Consider the following 12,800-nt stretch of genomic DNA (forward strand, 5'->3'; position numbering starts at 1 on the left):
GTAATATATATTTAAAGTTTTCCAATATCAATATTACCTGCTAATTGCATTAAAACTAGCTAACTACAGAGCATAAGAAATATAGTAAGACTAAAATTCCCTTATTGCAGGTCGTTGAGTTTACTACTGTATGCGAATAAAATTTTTGAATTGGTTTTGTCTAGTTGTACCTTGCTAATAGCCAAATAGTAAAATACTTGATGAATACTAATAGTTTCATTTAGGTTCGAACATAGGTAAATGGGCTGACTGCATCATTGGTGTTTAGTGCAAAGTCAGTTTCCCTTAGAAAGCCTTTCACAATGGCAGCTCTCGTGTAATTGCAATAAATAGCTCTCTTATGCTCTGCAATATCCAAAAGGTCTAAACTATTTTTAGTTGAAAATGACTAAATTACGCGTTTTGTTTTGGAAAAAAAAAAAGGGTATCTTGTTGAATTTTAGTTTCTTAGAGGAAAGAAGGAAAAATAAAAAGATTATATATTTATTTTTAACTGAGCCAGCCAGTTATATGAACAAAATTTAATTTTGCTTCCTTTAGTTGAAACAGAAATATGTCGTGCATTTTGGTGAATAAAAAGGGTTTTACACTTCAGTTTTGCCTTAGAATGCCTATTTTGTATTTTATTTTAGGGAAATTAAAATGTTTAATTTTTTTTTCAAACCCTAGGTGAAAAAAACGTTATCTCTCTTTCTATATATAAGAAACAGCAGGCAGTTCACCACTTGCTAGAGTGTCAGCGTAACTATTGCATTGATGAAAAAAAAATCATGCAAAAGCTTTCTGGGGATGTAAAAGTGTTCAAGAAAGGATTAGATGGAATTAAAACACAATACAAAAGTATACAAAGTGATATATATAAGTTTAGTTGTGTGTAGGTATATTAGATGAATATGGCCCGCAACACAGAGGATGTCATCGCTGTGAGTTCGCCAATTGTAGTAGCATTAATGTTGTATTTATAAAGGAACAGACAACTGTCAGCGAATCCACTGTCTCCAATGAAATAACAATCTTTCCTCAGTTCTACATACCACATACTAAATTTAAATTGTCTTATGCAAAAATAAGTCTATCAGGGAAATTAAAACTTTTTTTCACGTAAGCTTTTGGTTAAAACTCATAAAATAATTAATGAACCAAAAGGAGAAAAATAATTTATCATATAGTTTAATTAGAACAAGAGATTAATAGAAATTATAAAATTAAAAATATGAAATCACGATTTTTGAGATAATGAAGTATTTAAGATCTAAATGTAATCTTCGGGTCTATGAGTATCATCAACAAAATCTATTTTTAGCATTTGGTAAATTTTTCCTCGTCAACATTTTTTAGCACAACTGAAATCTGTAATCATCGCCAAGTGTAATGTCAACATAAAAGGTTACCACACTCCTTTATTATTCAAATTACTAACGTAAAAAATTGTTTAGGTATCGCTACATGAGTCATTACTCAAGTTGTCATGTTTTGATAAACGTGTGGCAATAAAAGGAAAGTATAATAAACAATGATTGCCAGGTTAGCATCAAATCAACGATGTATCTATGTGGAATGTTTCAGTTTGAGATGCGTGCCAAGCAAATACACAGCAACGAAGCCAAATTACTGATCGTACAAATTTATGCTGAGATGATTGTTTCTTCAATAACGAGGTATTTTATTTAGTGTCAAAGGGAAATTAAGAATCGGGCCTCTCCAGATGTTTTATTATGCGCAGAGGGGGAAATTAAACGCGCATGCGTAAAGCCTACGAGAGGAATTTTGTTGGTGGTTTTGAGGTCTGGATTTTAGATCATTCCGGATAATGGACGTCCAGATTTTGTACTTTGTACTGTATTTTATATCACATTAGTCAAAAGTGTGGGGCGACCTAGATACACATATATAAAGATAATAACTTATACTTTTGACAACGAAATTCAATTATTAGATTTTGTTATTTAGGCTACTTTGTTTTTATATTAGTGATATAAAACTGTAGATGAATTTCGTAAAGAGAATAATTATTTAATTTCATATGATAAATTCTCTTTTCACTTTTAGTTCAGTATTTTGTGGGTTTTAAAGAAAACTCATTTTATAAGAACTCCCCCCCTCTTTTTTTTTTCTTTCCATCTTTTTAGTCTCAGTGACATGTTGTCAATCAGATTATTCAATTCAAAAATCATATATTGACAATGCATAATTACTCTCTTTTTCTCCCAACAATTCTGTTACATGCCAAATGACTACAAAAAAATCCAGCGATTAAAAAGTTGGGTAATAACTTTAAAATTTCATTTTGAAGTTGTTTCTCTGTTCTATCTGATTGTGCAAACAGTAAAATTCAGAGATTTTTAGTTTGTTCCTTAACCCTTTCAGGACGGGCGTCCCATATACGCATTCCCTAAGAACGTCTCTTACAGCCGGGCGTCCCATCCACGCATCAGTAAAGATCGCATTCAGAGGACGGGTGATGCGTATGCGCATTTTAAGGTGGAACATTTTTCTGAAGGCCACTAGATGGCATCCTGTGTCCATTACATTTGAAATGAACACAGTTTTAGGTTCCTGACCTTGAGTTTGATATATTCTGCTTGACTTTGGTATTTTACTCATCAGCTGTTCGAGGGGGGGGGGCGGAGGGAAAGCATAAACAGAGGTGGGCTCTTTAAATCGCTGCGTGCTAATGAAAGCATTCTCGTAACTGATTTATATCCAATTCCTTTTTTTATTCTATTTTTACCCCTACTATGTACGGTCTTTTAGGGTTACCGTGCGGAGTTTTTTTACGTTTTGCATTGCCTTCAGATATATTTCCGTTCCTTCTTTTTTATTTAGGAAAGCCTCACCTCCAGTCTTTTATGGTGGGAAGGCGCCATTTATCAGAGGAAGAATACCCTCGTATGGTTAGTGAACCATTTAACTAACACAAATGAGAGTACTGATTCATTTTCTAAAGAGTTAAAAAGTGATACTTTTTGTAAGAGTTACTTCTCTGTGCTTCGAGATTTACCACACTCGTTTTCATTTTAAATTGTGTTACTTCTTACTGTAAGTAGTCTTTATTGTGTTCTTTTTATTAATTTTAAACTTTATTGATGGATTTTATCAATTAAAACTTTGGACTAATTTGAATAGCGCTTCCGAAAATTATTTTAGAAGATGAGCATTTTTTGCGTGTATTTTCATGTAAAATAAAGAAAAAAAATGTTTTAAGGGTTAATTTTAACATATATAAGAGCTGAAATAGTAATTTAAAATAATACCAAAAATTACGATGCTAGAAGCAAAACTTTTGTTTTTATGATTTTTGTTATAAAATTAGGCTTAGCGATGCAAAACCTCCGTCCTGTACGGTGACTGCCTTCGATTCTCTTCCGCCCCGCATGAGCGTCTTAAATAAAAGTGCGCCATCGCGAAAAGGTTAAACTAATATATGTGCAAAAAATCGCTTCAATTTTAAGTTTTAAAAATGTAAGATGAACTTCATTCTCATCTCTCAGTGAGTATGCACGCGAAATTTGAACTCTAAATAGGCATAATTCTAAATAGACAATTTTTATTATTCTTGTTTTAAAAAGGTTCAAAGAATATGTTTTATAACCTGTTGAAAGTTTAAGATCTTCGTAATGGATATCTTTTTGGATGTTAGAATTTTAAAACGAATAAAATATTATATACCAAACAAATTCAGTCTTAAATGAAAGAAATGCTAGGAAAAATATAAGTTGAATGAAATGGAAACAATTAAAAATTACGGGATAGACATTGCTTGCAAATAATTTTAAACAGTAACTGATTGCCCCCCCCCCCGATTACTAACATGAAATGAATTGCAAAACAAAGTCTATTTAAAAAAAGGAAGAAATAACATTTGTAAAATGGCAGAAGATTTTTATAGTAAGCTTAAGCTTAATTTCTTTGCAAGTAATTCTTTGCAACAAGGGGACTGAAAGTAATCAATAATTAAATTAATTTTAGAGAAATCTATATGGAGCACAAGAAATAGTGTGATGTAAGCAGATTATAATTCTGAAACTGATGTTTCAAAATTGTGCATAGAAGAACTATTTTTTCCCATTCTGCTTCATTGCATATTTTTTCAAAAAGTAAAAAAATCATCCAATTAATGTCCTTTTAAAAAGTGCAAACAGATTGTTTTATAATCTATGAAAATTAAAAAAGTTTGTAACCAATATATTTTTAAATGTGAAATTTTAAAAGTAATGGGCACCAAAAAATTCAAGCGATTTTCAAAAATGCTCCCAAAATAAGAAAAAATTACGTTAAAAATTAATTTTTTTTCCCCTTCCACTCTCTTATGGTGCAAACAATAATACTCTAAGATTCTTAGTTAATTTGGTAATGGAAATACGTGAAAAAAAAAATCATTTCAACTTTAAATCTTTAAAAAAAAAAAAAATCCTCTAAAAATCAAAATCGTGACGCCACATCCACAAGCATTGCATGTTCAAAGTTTGAATTTGATATCTTATCAGGAAGCAATTTAAAAATTGATGGTCATCTTTTAACTATATTGACAAGGACCAAGAGTGAGCTAAATAAAACCTTATAAAAATAATAATAAGCATATCTTTTTTGGGAACCATTATGGAAGTTCCAATATCAGTTGCGAAAGTACTTATTATGAAAGTGACAACAGTAATTAATGTTTAAAAAGTGTGAACAGTATTAGAAGTCAACCAGTTCAATTCATGTTTGTGACATGATTGTTAACAGCAGTTTATAATACTCTAAGATTCTTAGTAATAGTTAATAAGTAAAGGGAAGGAATACAGTGGTCTTCTGAATAGATCCTAAAGACAAAATGCCTTCATGTCTGATTTATCTCCTCTTGCTAATGGCAGCTGTGCATAGGAGCATTGCATGTGAGCGGGACTTTAGATCAGCTGGCTTTCCCATCAATTGCAAAAGTAAGTGCAAGAATTATTCCTTACCTTCTCCAGCTGCAGTTAATTCCCACTCAATCCCTCCACATCATGCAGATGAGTTCATTGAAAAATGTGGGGAGGGTAATAATTTTTTGGCTCATCAGTGTTTAAGTCGCAATAAATCTCGCATTTATGCTTGTGATTGCAAGGCTAAAAAGCTTGAGGAGCACTGGTGTATGGGATAAAATATAACTGCAATTCCTATTGTGTATGTAAGTTTAGTGTTTTCCCAATTATTTTCTTACAATGTCTTTTTTTTTTTTATTAACAGTGGCGAGAATTAGCTCGGGAGCTCAAAGGTGTTCTACGAATAGGTGCTGTTAATTGTGAAGATGACTGGATGTTGTGCAGACAGCAAAATATTCATTCTTATCCTTCTCTTATCATCTATCCTCAGGTAGTAATTTTAAAAAGAAGTTGTTGGTACTTGTTTGAAACTTGGTTTAAGTAGTTAAGGAATTATTTAGTAAAATATTATTTCTGTTTAATTATGATTAGATAATATCAATTTAAAAATAGAAAAATATGTATATATCAGATTGTTGATTTTAGGTGCTTATTTTAGAGTTGTAAGTTGATAAATTTTAAACATTCTATGCCCAGTTTTGCATCAGTTGTGGAATATTAATGACATTATTTTAATCTGTGTTTGTTGACATTGCTGAAGAATACAGGCTTTCATGTTGTGTACGTTAATTAGCATTTTAAAAATTGGTTCCTTGCTGTATGTACTGAAATTGAAGTCAAATTTTGAAATCGAATATTGCATTCAGTTTTATATAGACAATGGAAGTCTTTACTGTAACTATATCAAACATACTTCGTTTGCAAAGTTATAAAATGTAGTTATAATATTTTAATTTAAATTATCATTTTTAAATCCTTTTTGTGTTTTTTTTTTTTTGAAGTAATCTTTTTTTCTTAACATAAGTTTTAAATTCATAATTTGTTTTAAGAACTTGCCAGTCTGTAAGCTGCTAATTACTGTAATTATTTGATATCATCTCACATGGCATCGAAGGCCCAACAGCGGCCGAGCGGTAAAGTCGCTGAACACTGTTAGTTCGGTCCGAGGTTCAAATCCCACGAACGAGCTGGCTGCATGGGTGTTTTCGTGGTTTTACCCATGTGTAACGTGTATACGAGTCAGTTTCCCTTAGAAAGTCCTCCACGGAGGCATCCCTTAGGCAGATAGCCCTAGTGTGCTTTGCCATAATTAAATACACACATACACACACATGGCATCGAAAGTTAAGTTTTGGGCTATAGAAATTTTCCCTGAGCTTTACCACAAGAAGACAACTATTATTAAGTTAAAATTTTTCTGTTTAAGGAAAATAATTAGCCTTTTTTATTGTCAATAAATTTTTTAAAAATTAAACAGCAATCTAGAAACCTAATATGATGTTTTCAGAGTTGCACCATCTATTGTATGCTTTGCATATATGTACACAAAATTAATTCATGTAACTTAGTTAATTTGTGAGTGGGTAAATTTGAAAATAAATGCTGAAACAAATACTTCAGTGTGGCAGGATTTAAACAAGATATTTGTCTTTAAAAAAAAGGAGATGATGTAAGCATTGTGTGAAAAAAAATGTGGGCTTCAATCTTATCTTTTGTAATTCAGTGTCCATAGAACTATGAAACCATGCAATTAGCAGGAAATAGTCTGATTAATTTAGTTTGCTTAGTCATCATGACAATAAAAGTTTTGGCTTTTGTCTCAATCTTTGTTGTTAACATGATAAATATTTTCTGACATCATTTTCTTTTGTAATGATTTGAGCAAATGATTTGCATATTATTTTTCTTTTGCTGCACATTTTATGCATTGAATTTCATAAAGTACAGTGTATAGCCTAAGATCTGGTCTCTTTGGGACTTTGGCAATTCAGGATTGGGGATTTTTTGCGGATATTAGTTTATCAGTTTAAATCTCTAAATTCTGCCACTGGTGCAGCCGTAAGAGCACTGGCACCAGTCCTGGGCTTAACTGAATCACAAATCAGTTATTCTAAATTCAATATATTTGCAAAATCTATTTTTTGCATATGGAAAGAGATTTCCGTTAAACTTCTCCTCATCAACATACTTAACACTGTGCAGCTGAAGTTTGTAATCATCTCCAAATGTAATGCCAACATAAAAGGTTACTATGCTCTCTATTCTATTACTAATATTAAAAATTTAAAAAAAAATACTTAGATATTGTTTAGCTGCATGAGTCATTTTTCAAGCTGAAGTGTTTTGATATTAATGCAGTAATGAAAGCAAAAAAATAATAATGATTCATCAGGTTAGCGTCAGTGCCAAGTTGAAAGTAAGAATGAAGAAATAACAATATCAATGCCCAAGTGTAAAGCATAAGAAAAAATTTCTAAGAAGAAAAGATTGGTGGTGGTCCAGAGGTCTGGATTTTAAATCATGCCAGATATTGAACATCCAGGCTTTGGATTTTGTACTGCATATAAATTCCAAGATGTAAAATTTCTGATATTCAAGTGATTATTACTCCTGTGTAGCCATTTTTTCTTGAGCCAGACCAACAATGCCAGTAAATTTTAAAGAATAGTCAAGAATTGTAAAGAAGGGTTTTTTAACTTCTAATTTCTAAGGAGCGTAAATTTTTTTATCAAAGTAACGGTTTTGATGAGATTACCAAGAGTATTTTCAATCTGGAATGCAAGCAGCAAAGGTCAACTCCTAAGTTACATGCACCAGAGCAAAAGAATTATCCTTACCCAAATTTTCTTTCATTATTGATAATACTGTTTTGATTTTCTGTTTTGACCATAAATTAGGTTTGCAATTCGCCATTGCTGAGTAATAAATTTGGATTTGACAATTGAGTGATTTCTGCACCTTAGTTTCGAAAAAGTTAAGCACCCAGTGGTAAAATCAACAAAAATGGAAAAGTAAAGCTTTGCATGATGGTTTTTTTTTTTTTTTTTTTTTTTTTTTTTTTTTTTAGGAATTATTTTTGGTCCTTAAAAGCCTTTAATGTTGGCCAAAATCAGCAAAAGACTCATTTGACATTTCTGCCTATTTTTATGCCTGCTGTTTTGAGTGTGAATTAATATTTTGGAGCAATATTTTTTGGGCTATTCATTAACATTCATTCATGTATTTGATTGGTTATCATTTATGAGGTTGTGTCATGGGCCATTCTGTATGTCCTATCCAGATTACCGGCTATGTGAAGAAGAGGTGACTGGAATATGTACACAAATGGCATGCCAACTGCTAAGCCCATGTGATGATGACGAATGCTGTATTGCCATTCTGTCGAATGCTGTAAGACAAATGACATGACATCATCAAGTCATTAGCATGATCACAAATGCTGTAATGCCATTCTGTGTGTCCTGTCCAGATTACCAGCTATGTGAAGAAGAGGTGACTGGAGTACGTAAATGGCATGCCAACTGCTAAAGCCCAAGTGATGATGACAAATGCAAGCTGACAACATTCATTCTCCTGGTTGCCCCCATGCATGGATGTATCCATCATGATGCTTTGTATATAAATTGGATTTGTCCTAAAAGAAAACATGCTGCCACTCCCATGTCCAGTGTCATCATTCATCACACCATTATGCATGGTTATTTATGCTGTGGCATCAAGGAAAGGTATGGTAATGGTTGCTGCGGTAGCCGTGTATGGTACTGCAGACGTCATCACACTGTCGTTGCTGACATTTGTCATCCTGCACACCAGCCAAGTTCCTGACTTGAGGGGAGTGACAGGACTGTACCATCCCGCAAGGCCAAGAGGACAACATGTCTGTCTGGTATTATTGGCCTGAGATCCTGCATGGCATTCAAATATGCCCTTCTGAACCTGTCGATTCTGTATTTGCTTAACATCCATGGGATTCTAACTTGCACAAACAGCAATTTGGCAGAATAATAAGCCAAAGTCCTGATAGTCCATGAACCTTCCTCAGGTGAATTCCAGCATATGCTGGTAGGAGTTTCTGCATCCTACATGAGACATAACATAATCTTTATACGAACAACTAATGTTCAAACGTGATTTCCAAACGAAAAGCCTGCTGTGCAGTTTTCCCATTTTTACACAATGTAGATGGCATTACTTGTACCTACTTAATATACATATGCTGGAATGCTGATCATTTGTATAATCCCAGGATGTAGTACGTTTCATACAAATTTGACGTTTGATGCATGCAGCCTTCATAGTGTAGCAGTTTTAATGGCCAGCAATAAATTATGTCCAACATTTCATTGATAGACAGCATATTTCACTCCTGCTTTGCCCTTCATTTTCATGACATTTTTTATTGATTGAATATGTGTGGTCTGCGGTTCTGCAGAGTTTGTTATGATTACAGTTATCAAGGCATATAAATAAATGAACTCTGGTAAAGAATTTAAGCCTCATCATGGATTGCAATGTCCCAAGCTATCGTCCAGTATCTAGTTCACTGTATACTCTCCCGTGTAAAGCATTTATTGCTGTTTACCTATGGCAGTTACATGAGATAATGATGTGTATTCAGTCTTTTCTTTCAAATTACTTGAAATTTTAATTACTTCATCTGTATACCATGAGTTTATTTGTAAAATTAATATATTTTTGATTGGTGCTACTATATGGCCAGGAATTTCTTTTAAATTGTAATATTTATGAAATAATTCATATATTTTTGGAAATCCATTTTGAACTGACTTTTGATTCATCTACATAATGCCTGATATACTAACTGTGTATCAATATTGCATGTATTTTGTCTGATTTTTTGCAAAAATATTTATTAGTACTTATGCATTTTCAAGAACTTAATCATAATATAATTTTATTACTAAATTCAGAAAGAAAAATATCATGGTCCAAGAGAGGTGGAGGCTCTGGTGCAACATGTTCTTCAGATGTTACCAAATAATATTATAAAGTTAAGATCAACCGATTTTATTGAAGTAATATCGAGAGAAGAATTGACATCTCTGCCCTGGCTAGTATTTGCATGTAAGAGCCATAAAAGTAAGTTCAGAAATACTGGAAAACTTTATATATTTAATCCATATCAGAACAGTATATACCATGTGTCTTCAAGACATTCTTATTTTCTATATCCACAGCAGGGGGGGATGAATTTGATAAAAAATACATATTCTAAAAAAATTTATGCATGTTAAAAATTTTATTACATTAATGATATGTTTTTAAATAATATATTATTCATCATTTTCTTCTGAATGGATATAAAAATTCAACCATTCAAAACCATTGATATTTGTGCTGTAATATATAAATTTACCTCATTTTCACTCTCGCATTCTCTGAGCTGTTTACTTTCATTATCTCACTATGTGTAACTTTCTGGTCCTTAGAAGATATTGGGGAAGCAACATTTTATGCTGTTCTTCCTGAGATTACTTTTGAAGCTATTGATGTCCTTCCATACATCCATGCTTAGTTTAATGACACTGAATCAACATCTTTTAAAACTCACCTTTCATAGCTTACTGCAGTGCATGAGTATGTTGCATAGCTCACAATTACTTTAGAAACTATTGATGATTTCTTAATGTTATATTTTTTAAACAACTTCCAAAAGGAGCATTTAAAATTAATGCAAAAAGGAGGTTTTTGTTAAAGAACATTTTATCATAGCAAGCACTACCACATTCTCCAAAATCATAACATTTATTCTGATATTAAGATCTTTTATAGTCGTAAAAATCATGGAGGGAATCAATGTTGCCAAATATTAAGACTTAAAATTATACTTTCTTAACAAATACTGTCAAAAACTGACTTCTTCTATTCTAAGAGATTTAATTGAATAAAAAATAAATATTCTAAAAAAATTTACACATTTTAAAAATTTTATTACATTAATAATATCTGTTTTTAAATAGAATATTATAAATCATTTTCTTCTGAATGGATATCAAAATTCAATTATTCAAAACCATTGATAGTGCTGTAATATATAAATTTACCTCATTTTCACTGTCACATTCTCCAAGCTGTTACTTTCATTATCTCTCTGTGTGTAACTTTCTGGACCTTAGAAGATATTGGTGAAGCGATATTTTATGCTGTTCTTCCTGAGATTAGTTTTCAAGCTATTGATGTCCATCCATATATCCATGCATAGTTTGATGATCAACATCTTTTAAAAGTCACCTTTCATAGCTTACTGCAGTGCATTAGTATGTTGCACAGCTCACTGTTAGTTTAAAAACTATTGATGATTTCTAAATGTTATATTCTATAAACAACTTCCAAAAGTGCAAAAAGAAGGTTTTTGTTAAAGGACATTTTGTCAGACCAAGCACTACCACATTCTCCAAAATCATAACATTCTATTCTGATGATATTAAGATCTTTTATGATATTAAGTAAAAGTCATTAATGTTGCCAAATATTAATGACTTTTACTTAAAATAATACTTTTATAAACAAATACTATCAAAGAGATTTTGTGTACTGATGCTAGATATATTAAGATTTTTTATAGTTATAAAAAATCTCATAAACAAATACTGTCAAAAATTGACTTCCTCTATTCTTAGAGATTTAATTTGATAAAAAATAAATATTCTAAAAAATGTATGCATGTTGAAAATTTTATTGCATTAATAATATCTGTTTTTAAATAGTATATTATTCATCATTTTCTTCTGAATGGATATCAGAAATTAGTTATTCAAAACCATTGATATTTGGTTTTGAATGTTTGTGCTTAATATATAAATTTACCTCATTTTCACCATTACATTCTCTGAGCTGTTTACTTTCATTATCTCATTATGTGTAACTTTCTGAACCTTAGAAGATATTGGTGAAGCAACATTTTATGCTGTTCTTCCTGAAATTAGTTTTCAAGCTATTGATGTCCATCCGTACATTCATGCATAGTTTGATGACACTGAATCAACATTTTTAAAAGTCACCTTTTGTAGCTTACTGCGGTGCATTAGTATGTTGTACAGCTCTGATTACTTTGAAAACTATTGATGATTTCTAAATGTTATATTTTATAAACAACTTCCAAAAGAAGCATTAATAATTAATGCAAAAAGAAGGTTTTTATTAAAGAACATTTTATCATAGCACATTCTCCAAAATCATAACATTTCCTGTGTAAGATCTTTTACAGTCAGGTAAAAGTCATTAATATTGCCAATATTAAGGCTTAAAATTATACTTTTATAAACAAATACTGTCAAATATATTTTCTGCTAGATATATTATTAAGATCTTTTATAGTCTTAAAAATCATTTTTGCCAAATATTAAGACTTAAAATTATACTTTCATAAACAAATACTGTCAAAAACTGACTTCCTGCATTGTCAGAGATTTAAGCAGTGTCTTCAGCTGTCAGTTGCATAGTTTGCTGCATGATAGGAAGTTGTGTAATGCATGCCATCATGTATAGAAATATTACTGCTTCCAGAATTTTCCCCTTTTTTGGAACTGCAAGACACTGTCGTATCTTTTGATAAAAACATGGACAATCTCTAACAAGGATTTGTTTTACTAGTGTCAAAAATTGACTGATATTTATTATGTTCCTTTTATTTCAATAAATCTTCATAGTGATGTATTGAAGTTAATTATTTTTTCACTTCTGTACAATGTTTTGACTATTATTTGATGTGAGGCAAAAAAGACTGAAATACAGCTACTGAATTCATTACATTCATCATGCTTGTAGATAGAACCAGAAATGTAGCTTTATCTAGTTCACTATAGACTTTATGAAGTACCAAGTCTGATTTTCTGCCATTCTTTTTTTTTTTTTTTATTTTATCGGGTTGCAACAAAAGTTTCTTGCCAAAAACATTCTTAATAATGTTAGGGAAAAAAACACACAAGCGGT

General features: G+C 31.4%; 1 protein-coding gene across 2 annotated transcripts in view; it reads left to right on the forward strand.

Moving 5' to 3' along the window:
* The window catches only part of LOC118186654 (endoplasmic reticulum disulfide reductase DNAJC10-like), a 111,073-nt gene that overhangs the window by 39,803 nt on the left and 58,470 nt on the right, over positions 1-12,800 (forward strand). For both annotated transcript variants that reach the window (XM_085810092.1, XM_035356771.2), the window contains exons 5-6: positions 5,212-5,337; positions 9,779-9,947. In XM_085810092.1, coding sequence (XP_085666218.1) covers positions 5,212-5,337; positions 9,779-9,947 — 295 coding nt within the window. The remainder of the gene's footprint in view (positions 1-5,211; positions 5,338-9,778; positions 9,948-12,800) is intronic.

Source organism: Stegodyphus dumicola, chromosome X2, assembly GCF_044657685.1.
Source record: "Stegodyphus dumicola isolate Sdum_Otavi_A_Nest chromosome X2, ASM4465768v1".
Lineage (NCBI taxonomy): Eukaryota > Metazoa > Arthropoda > Arachnida > Araneae > Eresidae > Stegodyphus > Stegodyphus dumicola.